This window comes from Zonotrichia leucophrys, unplaced genomic scaffold, assembly GCF_028769735.1.
Source record: "Zonotrichia leucophrys gambelii isolate GWCS_2022_RI unplaced genomic scaffold, RI_Zleu_2.0 Scaffold_1018_17578, whole genome shotgun sequence".
In the NCBI taxonomy this organism is placed as follows: Eukaryota; Metazoa; Chordata; class Aves; order Passeriformes; family Passerellidae; genus Zonotrichia; species Zonotrichia leucophrys.
In genome coordinates this window covers 1-17,578 of record NW_026993223.1, presented here as the reverse complement: position 1 = coordinate 17,578, position 17,578 = coordinate 1, and the positions used below count along the sequence as shown (strand labels likewise).

Sequence of the window (17,578 nt, the reverse complement as noted above, 5' to 3'; positions counted from 1 at the left end):
CACCATGTCCCACCACATGTCCCCCCCATGTCCCACCATGTCCCACCATGTCCCCACTCCTGTCCCCACCTCCTTGTCCTCCATGTCTCACCTCCATGTCTCACTCATGTCCCCACTCCATGTCTCCACTCCATGCCCCACCTCCTGTCCCCACCTCCATGTTCTCACCTCCATGTCCTCACCTCCATGTTCTCACCTCCATGTTCTCACCTCCTGTCCTCACCTCCATGTCTCCACCATGTCCCCACCTCCAATCCCCACCTCCATGTCCCCACCTCCATGTTCTCATCTCCATGTCCCACCTCCTGTCCCACTCCATGTCCCCACCATGTCCCCACTCCATCTTCCCATCCAGTCTCCCTCCATGTCCCCACCATGTCCCACCTCCATGTCCACCTCATGTCCACTCCATGTCCTCACCTCCTGTCCCCACCATGTCCCCACCTCCATGTCCACCATGTCCCACCATGTCCCACCACCTCCTGTCCCCACCTCCATGTCTCACCACCTGTCCCCACCCATGTCCACCATGTCCCCACCATGTCCCCATGTCCTGTCCCCACCATGCCCACTCCTGTCCCCACCATCCATGTCCACTCCATGTCCCCACCTCCTTGTCCTCACCATGTCTCCACCATCTCCACCTGTCCCCACCATGTCTGTCCACCATCCATGTCCCCACCTCCTGTCCCCATCTCCATGTCCCCACTCCTGTCCCCACCATGTCCCCACCTCCTGTCCCCACCATGTCCCCACTCCTGTCCCCACCATGTCCCACCATCTGTCCCACCACGTCCCTCCATGTCCCACCATGTCCCCACCTCCATGTCCCCACCATGTCCCCACCTCCTGTCCCCACCATGTCCCCATCTCCTCCTGTCCCCACCATGTCCCACCATGTCCCCACCTCCTGTCCCCACTCCTGTCCCCACCTCCATGTCCCACCATGTCCCCACCATGTCCCCACCACATCCCCACCACCTCCTGTCCCCACCACGTCCCCACATGTCCCCACCTCCTGTCCCCACCATGTCCTCACCATGTCCCCACCACATCCCCACCACATCCCCACCACGTCCCCACCATGTCCTCACCATGTCCCACCATATCCCCACCTCCTGTCCCCACCATGTCCCACCATGTCCCCACCACCTCCTGTCCCCACCATGTCCCACCATGTCCCCACCTCCTGTCCCCACCACGTCCCCACCATGTCCCCACCTCCTGTCCCACCTCCTGTCCCCACCACCTCCTGTCCCCACCATGTCCCCACCTCCATGTCCCCACCTCCATGTTCTCACCTCCATGTTCTCACCTCCTGTCCCCACCATGTCCCACCATGTCCCCACCACCTCCTGTCCCCACCATGTCCCCACCACGTCCCCACCATGTCCCACCATTCCCACCGGTCCCCACCCCGTCCCCACCATGTCCCACCATGTCCCACCATGTCCCACACCACCATTCTCCTGTCCCACCATGTCCCCACCTCCTGTCCCCACCATGTCCCACCATGTCCCCACCATCTCCTGTCCCCACCACGTCCCCACCATGTCCCCACCTCCTGTCCCCACCTCCATGGCCCAGTTGTCCGAGGGCGCCTTGTAGATGACGTTGACCTTGCCGTGGATGTAGGAGAGCTGCATGTCCTCGCACTCGTCCACCAGGAACAGCTCCAGAGGGTCCGAGGTGGCCCCCAGGACGGTGTCCGAGCCCGGGCAGAACCAGTGGGCGTGGAACATCTGGCCACTGCTGTCCTCCCACATGGCCGTCACCCTGAGGGGTGGCACGGGGTCACAGGGGACATCCCACTGTCCCCAACCTCGTGGGACCATGGAGAACCCACCTGGCCAGGTGGGATCATCAGGGATGTCCCCAAGACCATCAGACTGAGGAGAACCCACCTGGCCAGGTGGGATCACCAGGGACATCTCCATGTCCCCACCCCTGTATGAGGATGGAGAACCCACCTGGCCAGGTGGGATCATCGGAGATGTCCCCAAGATCATGGGACTGAGGAGAACCCACCTGGCCAGGTGGAATCATCAGGGATGTCCCCAAGACCATCAGACTGAGAAGAACCCACCTGGCTTGGTGGGATCATTGGGGACATCCCCATGTCACCAACCCATAGGACTGGGGAGAACCCACCTGGCCAGGTGGGATCATCAGGGATGTCCCCATGGGAGAATGGAGAACCCACCTGGCTTGGTGGGATCATCAGGGTTGTCCCCAACCCCACAAGAGAATGGAGAACCCACCTGGCCAGGTGGGATCATCAGAGATGTCCCCAAGACCATGGGATTGAGGAGAACCCACCTGGCCAGGTGGGATCATTGGAGATATCCCCAAGGCCATGGGACTGAGAAGAACCCACCGGGCTTGGTGGGATCATCAGGGACATCTCCATGTCCCCACCCCCGTGAGAAGATGCAGAACCCACCTGGCCTGGTGGGATCATTGGGGATGTCCCCATGTCCCCAGAACCCAGTAGGGGGTGATATGGAGAAAGCCAAACCGCTGGTGGGATCATCAGGGATGTCCCCATGGGAGAATGGAGAACCCACCTGGCCAGGTGGGATCATTGGGATTCCGCCATGGAGAAAGGGAACCACCGGCTTGGTGGGATCACAGGGACATCTCCAGCCCCACCCGTGAGAAAATGCAGAACCCACCTGGCATGGTGGGATCATTGGGGCATCTCATGTCCCACGTATGAGGATGGAGAACCCCTGGCAGGGGGATCATCGGGATGTCCCAAGATCATGGATAGGAGAACCCACCTGGCCAGGTGGATCATCAGGGATGTCCCAGACCATCAGGAGAAGAACCCACCTGGCTTGGTGGGATCATTGGGGACATCCCCATGTCACCAACCCATAGGAATGGAGAACCTACCTGGCTTGGTGGGATCATTGGGGACATCTCCATGTCCCCACCCCTGTATGAGGATGGAGAACCCACCTGGCCAGGTGGGATCATGGGATGTCATCCATGGCCGAAAATGAGAACCCACCTGGCCAGGTGGGATCATAGGGAGTCGTCCCATGGCCGAGAGAGAACCCACCTGGCCAGGTAGAGGGGCTTGCTGGGGTCGTCGGGGCTCACGGACACGCAGTCTCCGACCTCCAGCGTCTCGGAGTCGATGCAGACGCGTTGGTAGAAATCCTTCTTGCCGTCGCTCTGCGGGACACGGGGGCGTCACAGGTACGGCCTCACCTGGGTGGGACCTCACCTGGAGGGGACCTCACCTGGATGGGGCCATCACCCCCAAGATGCAACTCTAACCTCACCTGGATGGGTTCTCCATCCACGAGATCCAACTCTGGTCTCACCTGGATGGGTTCCCCCACCTGGATGGGTTCCCCCACCTGGATGGGTTCTCCATCCACGAGATCCAACTCTGACCTCACCTGGATAGGTTCTCCTCACCTGGATGGGTTCTCCATCCATGAGATCCAACTCTGGTCTCACCTGGATGGGTTCCCTCACCTGGACAGGTTCCCTCATCCATGAGATCCAACTCTGACCTCACCTGGATGGGTTCTCCTCACCTGGATGGGTTCTCCATCCATGAGATCCAACTCTGACCTCACCTGGATGGGTTCTCCTCACCTGGATGGGTTCCTTCACCCACAAAATCCAACTCTGACCTCACCTGGATGGGTTCCCCTCATCTGGATGGGTTCTCCATCCATGAGATCCAGCTCTAACCTCACCTGGATGGGTTCTCCTCACCTGGATGGGTTCTCCATCCACGAGATCCAACTCTGACCTCACCTGGATGGGTTCTCCTCACCTGGATGGGTTCTCCATCCATGAGATCCAACTCTGGTCTCACCTGGATGGGTTCTCCTCACCTGGATGGGTTCTCCATCCATGAGATCCAACTCTGACCTCACCTGGATGGGTTCCATCACCTGGATGGGTTCCTTCACCCACAAAATCCAACTCTAACCTCACCTGGATGGGTTCTCCTAATCTGGATGGGTTCTCCATCCACCAGATCCAACTCTGACCTCACCTGGATGGGTTCTCCTCACCTGGATGGGTTCCTTCACCCACAAAATCCAACTCTGACCTCACCTGGATGGGTTCTCCTCACCTGGATGGGTTCTCCATCCACGAGATCCAACTCTGACCTCACCTGGATGGGTTCCCCTCATCTGGATAGGTTCCCTCATCCATGAGATCCAGCTCTAACCTCACCTGGATGGGTTCCCTCACCTTGCCAGATCTCCTCCCCTGGATGTGTCCCCTCCCCTGGACGTGTCCCCTCCCCTGGACGTGTCCCCTCACCTGCCCAGGTTCCTCACCTTGATGGGCTCCCCCACCCAGCAGATCCTGCTCTTGTTCTGCTTCTTCTTGCGGCCCTGGAGCATCTTCTTGGGCGAGGGCATCTCGGGGATGTTGTCATCGACCTCCTCATCCTCGTCCGCCTCCCGCACCGCCAGGTTGGGACACCTGGGGTGGCACCAGGGGCGTCACCGGGGATGGGACAGAGGGCTTGGGGACGTCGGGGACGTTGGGGACGTTGGGGACATCGGGGACATCGGGGACGTCGGGGACGTTGGGGACATTGGGGACATCGGGGACATCAGGGACGTTGGGGATGTTGGGGATGTTGGGGACATCGGGGACATCAGGGATGTCGGGGACGTTGGGGACATCGGGCACATCGGGGATGTGGGGGACGGCGGGGATGTTGGGGACATCGGGGACGTTTGGGACATTGGGGACATCGGGGACATCAGGGACGTTGAGGATGTTGGGGACATCGGGGACGTCGGGGACGTTGGGGACATCGGGGACATCGGGGACGTTGGGGACGTTGGGGACATCGGGGACATCGGGGACGTTGGGGACGTTGGGGACATCGGGGACATCGGGGACGTCGGGGACATCGAGGACATCGGGGACGTCGGGGACATCGGGGACATCAGGGACGTTGGGGATGTTGGGAATGTTGGGGACATCAGGGACGTTGGGGACATCAGGGACATCAGGGACGTTGGGGACATTGGGGACATCGGGGATGTTGGGAATGTTGGGGACATCAGGGACGTTGGGGACATCAGGGACATCAGGGACATTGGGGACAGGGGGGACATCAGGGACGTTGGGGACATCGGGGACGTTGGGGACATCAGGGACATTGGGGACAGGGGGGACATCAGGGACGTTGGGGATGTTGGGGATGTGGGGGATGTTGGGGACAGCGGGGACATCGGGGACGTTGGGGACATCGGGGATGTTGGGGACATCAGGGACATTGGGGACAGGGGGGACATCAGGGACGTTGGGGACATCGGGGACGTTGGGGACATCGGGGACGTTGGGGACATTGGGGACATCGGGGACGTTGGGGACATCGGGGACATTGGGGACATCAGGGACATCGGGGACATCGGGGACATCGGGGACATCGAGGACACGGCCACCCACCTCCTCTGCAGACACGCCTGCTTGCTGCGACCGCTGCCACCAAACTTGACCATGTTCTGGCACGCCTTGCACTTGCCACACTCGGGCTGCTGGCACACCTGGCACGGCACGGGGACACCGGTGACACCGGGAAGGACCATCCATGATCAACCCAACCAGCTCGTGGTGTTGGTGTTGGTCGAGGTTGGGAGATCTTCCAAAAGAAAGACATTACCAAGGCCAAACCCATAATGACATTGACCAAGGCGAGCCCTCCAGATCAACCCAACCCATGACAATGACATTGACCAAGTGAAGCTCTCCGACAACCAACCCTCATTGTGTTGGCAGGTTAGATCTTCCAAAACCACAACCCACCTGACAATGACATTGACCAAGATTGGAAGACTCTCCATGATCAACCCAACCAGCTCGTGGTGTTGGTGTTGGTGGAGGTTGGGAGATCTTCCAAAAGAACCAACCAACCCATGACATTGACCAAGGCCTCCTAACCCAACCCATGACAATGACATTGACCAAGATTGGAAGACTCTCCAAGATCAACCCAACCAGCTCATGGTGTTGGTGTTGGTCGAGGTTGGAAGATCTTCCAAAACCAACCAACCCAACCCATGACAATGACATTGACCAAGATTGGAAGACTCTCCAAGATCAACTCAACCAGCTCATGGTGTTGATGTTGGCCAAGACTGGAAGACTCTCCATGATCAACCCAACCAGCTCATGGTGTTGGTGTTGGTCAAGGTTGGAAGATCTTCCAAAAGCAACCAACCCATGACAATGACATTGACCAAGGCTGGAAAAGCCCTCCAAGATCAACCCAACCCATGACAATGACATTGACCAAGATTGGAAGACTCTCCAAGATCAACCCAACCAGCTCATGGTGTTGGTGTTGGTCAAGGTTGGGAGATCTTCCAAAAGAACCAACCAACCATGACAATGACATTGACCAAGGCCTCCTAACCCAACCCATGACAATGACATTGACCAAGATTGGAAGACTCTCCAAGATCAACCCAACCAGCTCATGGTGTTGGTGTTGCAAAGATTGGAAGACTCTCCAAGACCAACAACCAACTGTGATGTGACAAGGTGGAAGCTCCAAAGCAACCAACCCATGACAATGACATTGACCAACTGGAAAGCCTCCAAGATCACCAACCCAACAAGAATTGACCAAGATTGGAAGGCCTCCAAGACACCAACCCAACCCATGAGTGATGTTGGCCAACATGGGAGTCCTTCAAGACCAACCAACCCAACCCAAACCAACCCAACCCAACCCATGATGTTGATGTTGGCCAACACTGGGAGTCCTTCAAGACCAACCAACCCAACCCAACCCAACCCAACCCATGATGTTGATGTTGGCTAACATGGAGAGTCCTTCAAGACCAAACCAACCCAACCCAAACCAACCCAACCCAACTCATGACGTTGATGTTGGCCAACACTGAGAGTCCTTCAAGACCAAACCAACCCAACCCAACCCAACTCATGACGTTGATGTTGGCCAACACTGAGAGTCCTTCAAGACCAAACCAACCCAACCCAACTCATGACATTGATGTTGGCCAACACTGAGAGTCCTTCAAGACCAAACCAACCCAACCCAACCCAACCCAACCCAACTCATGACGTTGATGTTGGCCAACACTGAGAGTCCTTCAAGACCAAACCAACCCAACCCAACTCATGACATTGGATGTTGGCCAACATGGGAGTCCTTCAAGACCAACCAACCACCAAACCAACCAACCCAACCCATGACGTTGATGTTGGCCAACACTGGAGTCCTTCAAGACCACAACCAACCCAACCCAACTCATGACGCTGATGTTGGCCAACACTGGGAGTCCTTCAAGACCAACCAACCCAACCCAACCCAACCCAACCCAACCCATGATGTTGATGTTGGCCAACACTGAGAGTCCTTCAAGACCAACCAACCCAACTCATGACGCTGATGTTGGCCAACACTGGGAGTCCTTCAAGACCAACCAACCCAACACCCAACCCAACTCATGACGTTGATGTTGGCCAACATTGAGAGTCCTTCAAGACCAAACCAACCCAACCCAACCATGATGTTGATTTTGGCCAACTCTGAGAGTCCTTCAAGACCAACCAACCCAACCCAACCACCATGATGTTGATGTTGGCCAACACTGAGAGTCCTTCAAGACCAACCAACCCAACCCAACCCATGATGTTGGTCAACACTGAGAGTCCTTCAAGACCAACCAAACCAACCCAACCCAACCCACAACATTGACCAAGGCTGGAAGACCCCCCCCAACACCAAACCCAACCGCGCCGGTGAGCCGCGGTCACCTCGCAGACGCCGCAGCGCCGGCGCTTGGTGGCGTTCTCCTTGTCCTCCTCGCGCTCGTCCTTCTCGATCTGCTCCGAGAAGAAGGTGTCGAAGATGAGGTACACCAGCTTGGTGGTGGTGGCCTTGGTGGGACCCTTGTCCTTGTCGATGCGCGTCGGGTGCCGGATGGCCTGGCGCCGCACGGCTCGCCTGCGGCACGGGGACGGCGCTCAGGCCACGCCCAGGGGGCGGGGAGGCCACGCCCAGGGGCGGGGCCACCACCCCGGGGACCTCCACGGGTGGCCAGGTGAGGTCTCCAAAAGGTGGGGATGGATTTTGGGTGGGGGGACCCAACGCTGGAGCAACACCAGGTTTGGGTTTGCCCGATTTCGGGAGGATCTCCCCCAATTTCAGGAGGGATTTTTGTGATCTTGGGAGGATCTTCCCAATTTTAGGAGGATCTTCTCAGTTTTGGGAGGATCTTCCCAATTTCAGGAGAGATTTTGGGATCTCGGGAGGATCTTCTCAATTTTAGGAGAGATTTTGGGATCTTGGGAGGATCTTCTCAATTTTAGGAGGATCTTCCCCAATTTCAGGAGGATCTTCCCCAATTTCAGGAGGATCTTCCCAATTTCAGGAGAGATTTTGGGATTTGGGAGGATCTTCTCAATTTTAGGAGGATCTTTCCCAATTTCAGGAGGATCTTCCCAATTTTGGGAGAATTCTCCCAGTTTTAAGAAGGTCATCCCAATTTTGGGAGGATCTTCCCCAATTTCAGGAGGGATTTTGGGATCTTGGGAGGATCTTCTCAATTTCAGGAGGATCTTCCCAATTTTGGGAGAATTCTCCCAGTTTTAAGAAGGTCATCCCAATTTTGGGAGGATCTTCCCCAATTTCAGGAGGGATTTTGGGATCTTGGGAGGATCTTCTCCATTTTGAGAGAAATGTCCCAATTTCAGGACAATCTTCCCAATTTCAGGACAATCTTCCCAGTTTTAGGAAGGTTTTTGTGATCTTGGGAGGATCTTCCCAGTTTTGGGAGGATCTTCCCAATTTTGGGAGAATTCTCCCAATTTTAAGAAGGTCACCCCAATTTTGGGAAGGTTTCTGCTCAGACTCCCAACCCTTCCCACACCACCCAACCCAAATCCTCACCAATTTTGGGAAGATTTTCCCAACTTTGCTTGGACTCCCCCAAATTTTGCGCTGACAGAACCCAAACCCTTCCCAATCTTGGGCAAATCCTCTTTGGAGGTCCCAAATTTTGGTCACATTTTTGGCTTTTTCACCCTCAAACCTCCCCTCCTTCCCAGGGGTGACCTCACCCACCTCAATGAGTTCCCTCACAAGAACCCCCAAATTTTGGGCCGATTTCCCCGACATTGACACCACGGAACCCAAACCCCTGATGGGATTTTGGTGGGAATTTTCCCGATTTTGGCTTTTTTTGCCCCAAAACCTCCCCTCCTTCCCAAGGTGACCTCACCCACCACAATGAGATCCCTCACAAGAACCCCCAAATTTTGGGCCGATTTCCCCAACATTGACACCACGGAACCCAAACCCCTGACGAGATTTTGATGGGAATTTTCCCGATTTTGGCTTTTTTTGCCCCAAAACTTCCCCTCCTTCCCAGGGGTGACCTCACCCACCTCAATGAGTTCCCTCACAAGAACCCCCAAATTTTGGGCCGATTTCCCCGACATTGACACCACGGAACCCAAACCCCTGATGGGATTTTGGTGGGAATTTTTCCCGATTTTGGCTTTTTTTGCCCCAAAACTTCACCTCTTGCCCAAGGTGACCCCGGCCAGCTTGATGAGGTCCCTCATGCAGGGCGTGATGAGCACCGGGGGCTCGTCGCTGTCGCCGGCCTCGTCGTAGCTCTCCACCTGCTCCACCACGAACTGCGCGTGCCGCAGCAGCGAGTCCTCCGTGAAACGGTTGAAGTTGAGCCCGGCCGGCGGCACCGTGGTCTGGGGGAACGGGTGGGGAGGGTTGGAGATGGTTTGGGGTGGTTGGAGATGGTTTGGGATGGTTGGAGATGTTTGGAGATGGGGATGGTTTGAGATGGTTGGGGATGGTTGGAGATGGTTGGAGATGGTTGGAGATGGTTGGAGATGGTTGGAGATGGTTGGAGATGGTTGGGGATGGTTGGGGATGGTTTGGGATGGTTGGGATGGTTGGGATGGTTGGAGATGGTTTGGGATGGTTGGACATGGGGATGGTTTGGGATGGTTGGAGATGGTTGGAGATGGTTGGGATGGTTGGAGATGGTTGGGGATGGTTTGGGATGGTTGGAGATGTTTGGAGATGGTTGGAGATGGGGATGGTTGGAGATGGTTGGAGATGTTTGGAGATGGTTGAAGATGGCTGGAGATGGTTGGGGATGGTTGGAGATGGTTTGGGATGGTTGGAGATGGTTTGAGATGGTTCAGAAGGGTTGGAGATGGTTGGGAAGGGTTGGGATGGTTGGAGATGGTTGGGGAGGGCTGGAGATGGCTGGAGATGGTTGGAGATGGTTGGGGAGGGTTGGGATGGTTTGGGATGGTTGGAGATGGTTGGGATGGTTGGAGATGGTTTGAGATGTTTGGAGATGGTTGGAGATGGTTTGGGATCGTTGGAGGTGGTTGGGGATGGTTGGACATGGGGATGGTTGGAGATGGATTAGGATGGTTGGGATGGTTGGACATGGGGATCGTTGGAGATGGTTTGGGATGGTTTGGGATGGTTGGAGATGTTTGGGGATGGTTGGGATGGTTTGGGATGGTTGGGAAGGGCTGGAGATGGTTTGGGATGGTTGGACATGGGGATGGTTTGAGATGGTTTGGGATGGTTGGAGATGGTTGGAGATGGTTGGGATGGTTGGAGATGGTTGGAGATGGCTGGGATGGTTTGGGATGGTTGGAGATGGTTTGGGATGGTTGGAGATGGTTGGGAAGGGCTGGAGATGGTTGGGGATGGCTGGGATGGTTGGGGAGGGCTGGAGATGGTTGGAGATGGTTGGGGATGGTTGGAGATGGTTGGAGATGGTTGGGGATGGTTGGAGATGGTTGGGATGGTTGGGGAGGGTTGGAGATGGTTTGGGATGGTTGGAGATGTTTGGAGATGGTTGGAGATGGTTTGAGATGGTTGGGGATGGTTGGAGATGGTTGGAGATGGTTGGAGATGGTTGGAGATGGTTGGAGATGGGGATGGTTGAAGATGGTTTGAGATGTTTGGAGATGGTTGGAGATGGTTGGGATGGTTTGGGATGGTTGGGAATGGTGGGGGACGGCTGGGGATGGTCTCTGATCCCTCCCCAGATCCCCCATTCCAAGGGTCACCAAGGTTGGGAAGGGTTGAGATGATTGGAGATGGCTGGAGATGGTTGGGAAAGGCTGGAGATGGTTGAAGATGGTTGGAGATGGGGATGGTTGGAGATGGTTTGGAGATGGCTGGGAAGGGTTGAGATGGTTGGAGATGGAGATGTTTGAAGATGTTTGGAGATGTTTGGAGATGGCTGGAGATGGTTGAGATGGTTGGAGATGGTTGGAGATGGGGATGATTGGAGATGGTTGAGATGGTTGGAGATGGTTGGGAATGGTTGGGGATGGCTGGGACGCTTTGGGATGGTTGGAGATGGGGATGGTTGGAGATGGCTGGAGATGGTTGGAGATGGAGATGTTTGGAGATGGTTGGAGATGGTTGGAGATGGTTGGAGATGGTTGTGGATGGAGATGTTTGGAGATGGTTGGAGACGTTTGGAGATGTTTGGAGATGTCTGTGACCCTTTGGGATGGTTGGAGATGTTTGGAGATGGAGATGTTTGGAGATGGAGATGTTTGGAGATGTTTGGAGATGGTTGGAGATGGTTGTGGATGGAGATGTTTGGAGATGTTTGGAGATGTTTGGAGGTGTCTGTGACCCTTTGGGATGGTTGGAGATGGTTGGAGATGGTTGAAGATGGTTTGAGATGTTTGGAGATGTTTGGAGACGTTAGGAGGTGCCTGTGACCCTTTGGGGATGTTTGGAGATGTTTGGAGATGGTTGTGGATGGAGATGTTAGGAGATGTTTGGAGATGTTTGGAGATGTTTGGAGATGGTTGTGGATGGAGATGTTTGGAGATGTTTGGAGATGGTTGTGGATGGAGATGTTTGGAGATGTTTGGAGATGTTTGGAGATGTTTGGAGGTGTCTGTGACCCTTTGGGATGGTTGGAGATGTTTGGAGATGGTTGGGATGGTTGGAGATGTTTGGAGACGTTGGGACATGTTTGGGACGTTAGGAGGTGCCTGTGACCCTTTGGGATGTTTGGAGATGGTTGGAGATGGTTGGAGATGGTTGTGGATGGAGATGTTTGGAGATGGTTGGAGACGTTTGGAGATGTTTGGAGATGTTTGGGACATCAGGAGGTGTCAGTGCCCCTTGGGTGACACCACAGCCCCGTCACCTCGATCCTGTTGAGCAGGTCCTCGTAGGTGACGTCGCGGTTGTTCTGCAGGAACTCCACCACGATCTTGCTCATGTAGATCTTCTCCTGCATCAGCGCGAACGTGGCCGCGTACTCGGGGCTGGGCTCCATCAGGATGTAATCGGCAAAGGCTGGAAAAACAAAATTGGGAAAATTTGGGGAAAAAACCAAAATTGGGAAAATTTGGGAAAAAATGGGGGGAAAAAAAACCAAAATTGGGAAAATTTGGGGGAAAAACCAAAATTGGGAAAATTTGGGGAAAATAAACCAAAATTCAGGGAATTTGAGGAAAAAAAACCCCCAAAATTGTGGGAAAAAACCCCAAAATTGGGGAAAAAAACCCCAAAATTGGGGAAAAAAAACCCAAAATTGGGAAAATTTGGGGAAAAATTGGGGGAAAAAAACCCCAAAATTGTGGGAATTTCTGGGGGAAAAAAACCCAAATTGGGAAAATTTGGGAAAAAATGGGGGGGAAAAAAAACCAAAATTGGGAAAATTTGGGAAAAAAAGGGGGAAAAAAACCCAAAATTGGGGAATTTGGGAAAAAAAAAAAAAAAACAAAATTGGGGGAATTTGGGAAAAAAGGGGGGAAAAAAAACCAAAATTGGGAAAATTTGGGAAAAAATGGGGGGAAAAAAAAACCAAAATTGGGAAAATTTGGGGAAAAAAGAAAAACAAAATTGGGGGAATTTGGGAAAAAATGGGGGAAAAAAACCCAAAATTGGGAAAATTTGGGGAAAAAAACCAAAATTGGGAAAATTTGGGAAAAAATGGGGGGAAAAAAAAACCAAAATTGGGAAAATTTGGGGAAAATAAACCAAAATTCAGGGAATTTGAGGAAAAAAAACCCCCAAAATTGGGGGAAAAAAACCCAAAATTGGGGGAAAAAACCCCAAAATTGGGGGAAAAAAAACCCAAAATTGGGGGAATTTGGGAGAAAAATGGGGGAAAAAAACCAAAATTGGGAAAATTTGGGGAAAAAAACCAAAATTGGGAAAATTTGGGAAAAAATGGGGGGAAAAAAAACCAAAATTGGGAAAATTTGGGAAAAAATGGGGGGAAAAAAACCCCAAAATTGGGAAAATTTGGGGAAAAAAAAAAAACAAAATTGGGAGAATTTGGGAAAAAATGGGGGAAAAAAAACCAAAATTGGGAAAATTTGGGGAAAAAAACCAAAATTGGGAAAATTTGGGAAAAAATGGGGGGAAAAAAAAAACAAAATTGGGAAAATTTGGGGGAAAAAAAACCAAAATTGGGAAAATTTGGGGAAAAATGGGGGGGGAAAAAAACCAAAATTGGGAAAATTTGGGGAAAAAAAACCCAAAATTGGGAAAATTTGGGGAAAATAAACCAAAATTCAGGGAATTTGAGGAAAAAAAAACCCCAAAATTGGGGGAAAAACCCCAAAATTGGGGGGAAAAAACCCCAAAATTGGGGGAAAAAAACCCCAAAATTGGGGGAATTTGGGAGAAAAATGGGGGGAAAAAACCAAAATTGGGGGAATTTGTGGGAAAAAAAAAAACCAAAATTGGGAGAATTTGGGGAAAAATTGGGGGAAAAAAAAACCAAAATTGGGGGAATTTGGGGAAAAAAAAACCCCAAAATTATGGGAATTTTTGGGGAAAGAAACCCAAAATTGGGAAAATTTGGGGAAAAATGGGGGGAAAAAACCAAAATTGGGGGAATTTGTGGGGGAAAAAAACCCCAAAATTGGGGGAATTTGGGGAAAAATTGGGGGAAAAAAACCCCAAAATTGGGGGAATTTGGGAGAAAATGGGGGGAAAAAACCCCAAAATTGGGAAAATTTGGGGAAAAAAAACCCCAAAAATTGGGGGAATTTGTGGGGAAAAAAACCCCAAAATTGGGGGAATTTGGGGTGGAAAAAAAACCCAAAATTGGGGGAATTTGTGGGAAAAAAAACCAAAATTGGGGAAATTTGGGGGAAAAACAGCAGGAAAAAGGAAAGAGGAGGAAAAAAGAAGAAGGAAAGGGAAGAAAAGAGAAAAAAGACAGAAAAAAGAGAGAGGAAAAAAAGAGAAAAAGAAAGAAAACAGGAAAAACCAGGAACAAAAAGAGAAGGAAGAAGTAAAGGGGAAAAAGAGAGAGAATGGGAAAAAAGGGAGAAAAAGGGAGAAAAAAAATGGATAAAAAAGGGAGAAAAAATGGATAAAAAAGGGAGAAAAAGGGAGAAAAAATGGGTAAAAAAGGGAGAAAAAGGGAGAAAAAAAATGGAGAAAAAAGGGAGAAAAAATGGATAAAAAGGGAGAAAAAATGGATAAAAAAGGGAGAAAAAATGGATAAAATAGGGAGAAAAAGGGAGAAAAGAAAATGGATAAAAAACGGGAGAAAAAGGAAAAAAATGGATAAAAAGGGGAGAAAAAAATGGATAAAAAAAGGGAGAAAAAATGGATAAAAAAGAGAGAAAAAGAGAGAAAAAAATGGATAAAAAAGGAGAAAAAATGGATAAAAAAGGGAGAAAAAATGGGTAAAAAAGGAAGAAAAAAAATGGATAAAAAAGGGAGGAAAAAAATGGGTAAAAAAGGGAGAAGAAGGGAGAAAAAAATGGATAAAAAAGGGAGAAAAAATGGGTAAAAAAGGGAGAAAAAATGGGTAAAAAAGGGAGAAAAAAAATGGATAAAAAAGGGAGAAAAAGGGAGAAAAGAAAACGGATAAAAAACGGGAGAAAAAGGGAGAAAATGGATAAAAAAGGAGAAAAAATGGATAAAAAAGGGAGAAGAAGGGAGAAAAAATGGGAAAAAAGGGAGAAAAAAATGGATAAAAAAGAGAGAAAAAGGGAGAAAAAAAATGGAGAAAAAAGGGAGAAAAAAAATGGATAAAAAATGGAGAAAAAAAATGGAAAAAAAAGAGAGAAAAAGGGAGAAAAAAAATGGAGAAAAAAGGGAGAAAAAAAATGGATAAAAAATGGAGAAAAAAAATGGATAAAAAATGGAGAAAAAGGGAGAAAAAAATGGATAAAAAAGGCAGAAAAAGGGAAAAAAAAATGGAGAAAAAAGGGAGAAAAAATGGGTAAAAAAGGGAGAAAAAATGGATAAAAAAGGGAGAAAAAAAATGGATAAAAAAGGGAGAAAAAATGGATAAAAAAGGAGAAAAAATGGATAAAAAAGGGAGAAAAAATGGGTAAAAAAGGGAGAAAAAAAATGGATAAAAAAGGGAGAAAAAGGGAGAAAAGAAAACGGATAAAAAACGGGAGAAAAAGGGAGAAAATGGATAAAAAAGGAGAAAAAATGGATAAAAAAGGGAGAAGAAGGGAGAAAAAATGGGAAAAAAGGGAGAAAAAAATGGATAAAAAATGGACAAAAAATGGATAAAAAATGGACAAAAAATGGACAAAAAAAATGGACAAAAATGGAGAAAAAAATGGATAAAAAATGGAGAAAAAGGGAGAAAAAAATGGATAAAAAAGGCAGAAAAAGGGAAAAAAAAATGGAGAAAAAAGGGAGAAAAAATGGGTAAAAAAGGGAGAAAAAAAATGGATAAAAAAGGGAGAAAAAAACCCCAAAAAAGCCCAAAAAAGCCCAAATTTCCCCTGACCTGTGCTGAAGCCGATCAGCGCCTTCTCGCCGCCGTCGAAGCCGGTGATCCACCAGGCGTTGATGGGACCCAACTTCCGGGCTCTCACCCCGCCTGCAAAATCCCAAAAAACAGCAAAAATCAGGAAAATCAATCCTGGAAAATGGGGAAAATCAAAATCGCAAACCCCAAAACCCCCCAAAAACCCCAAAACCCCAAAAATCCAAAAAAACCCCAAATGCAAACCCCAAAACCCCCCAAAATTCTAACACCCCAAAATCCCCAAAACCCAAACAAAAACAACCCCCCAAAAATCCCCAAAACCCAAAACCCAACCCAAACAAAACCACAAAAACCAAATCCAAAACCCCAAAATTTCAACCCCAAAAATCCCCAAAATCCAAAAACCCAACCCCAAAACCCAAAAACCCCCAAAATCCCCAAAACCACAACCAAAATAAAAACCCCAAAATCCCCAAAACCCCAAAACCCAAAACCCTGAAACCCAAACCAAATTCCAACCCCAAAAACCCCAAAACCAAAACCCAACCCCAAAAACCCAAACCCCAAAAACCCCAAAAAACCAAACAAACCCAAAAACCATCCCAAAACCCCAAAATCCCAAAACCCAAAAACCAAAAAACCCAAAACCCCAAAACCCAAAAAAAACCCAAACAACACCAAAATCCAAACCCAAAACCACCCACCCAAAAACCCCAAACCCAAAAAACCCAAAACACCCAAAAAACCCCAAAAACAAACCCCCAAAACCCAAAAAACCCCAAAATCCCCACAAAAACCCAAAATCCCAAAAACCCCAAAAAACCACCCCACAAAACAACCCAAAAACAACCCAAAAAACACAAACCCAAAAACCCCACAACCCCAAAAACCCAAAACCCCCAACCCAAAACCCCCAAAAACCCAAAAAAAACCCCAAAAAACCCCAAAAACAAACCCCAAAACAACCCCAAAAACCCCAAACACCCAAAACCCAACAAAAACCCACAAAAACCCCAAAAACCCCAAAACCCAAACCCAAAAACCCCCAAAACAAAACCCACAAACAACCAAACAACCCCACAAAAAACCCAAAAAACCACCAAAACCCAAAAAACCCAAACCCCAAAACAACCCAAAAAAACCCAAACAAACCCAAAAACCCACCAAAAACCCAAAACCCAAAACAACCCCAAAACCCCCAAAACCCAAAAACCAAAAACAAAACCCCAAACAAACAATCCAAAAAACCCCAAAACCACCAAAAAAACCCAACCCCAAACCCCAAACCCACAAAACAACCCAAAAATCCAAAAACCCCAAAAACACCACACCCCAAAACCCCCCAAAAACCAACAACCCAAAACCCCACCAAAACCCCAAAACCCCAAAACCCAAACCCCAAAACACCCAAAAACCCCCAAACCCCAACAAAACAAAACCCAAAAACCCAAAACCCAAACCAAAAACCCAAAAACCAAAACCAAAACACCCACAAACCAAAACCCACCAAAAAACAACCCCAACACCCAAAACCCAAAAACCAAAACACCCAAAACCAACCCCACAAACCCCAAAAACCCAAAAACCCACAACCACAAACCCCAAAAACCCCAAAACCCCAACCCCCAAAAACCCCAAAAAAACCCAAAACCCCAAAACCCACCAAAACAAAACCCCAAAAACCCCAAAACCCAACCCCAAAAACCCAAACCCCAAAACCCCAAAAACCCCCAAAACCCCAAAACCCCAAAAACCCCAAAAACCTCACCAAAAACCCCCAAAACCTCAACATCTAAAACCCAAAATCACCCCAAAAACCCAAAAACCCC

General features: G+C 50.0%; 1 protein-coding gene across 1 annotated transcript; it reads right to left on the bottom strand.

Annotated features, from left to right (window-relative positions):
• Positions 1-1,489: 1,489 nt before the first annotated feature.
• On the bottom strand, positions 1,490-15,860 carry LOC135442078 (DNA (cytosine-5)-methyltransferase 1-like; the record flags this gene model as incomplete). Its single annotated transcript, XM_064701625.1, has 8 exons — positions 1,490-1,776; positions 3,068-3,183; positions 4,317-4,464; positions 5,446-5,543; positions 7,783-7,972; positions 9,551-9,738; positions 12,195-12,346; positions 15,768-15,860. Coding segments are annotated over 8 exons (1,272 nt in total), but the record flags the coding sequence as incomplete, so codon positions are not given.
• Positions 15,861-17,578: the final 1,718 nt, after the last annotated feature.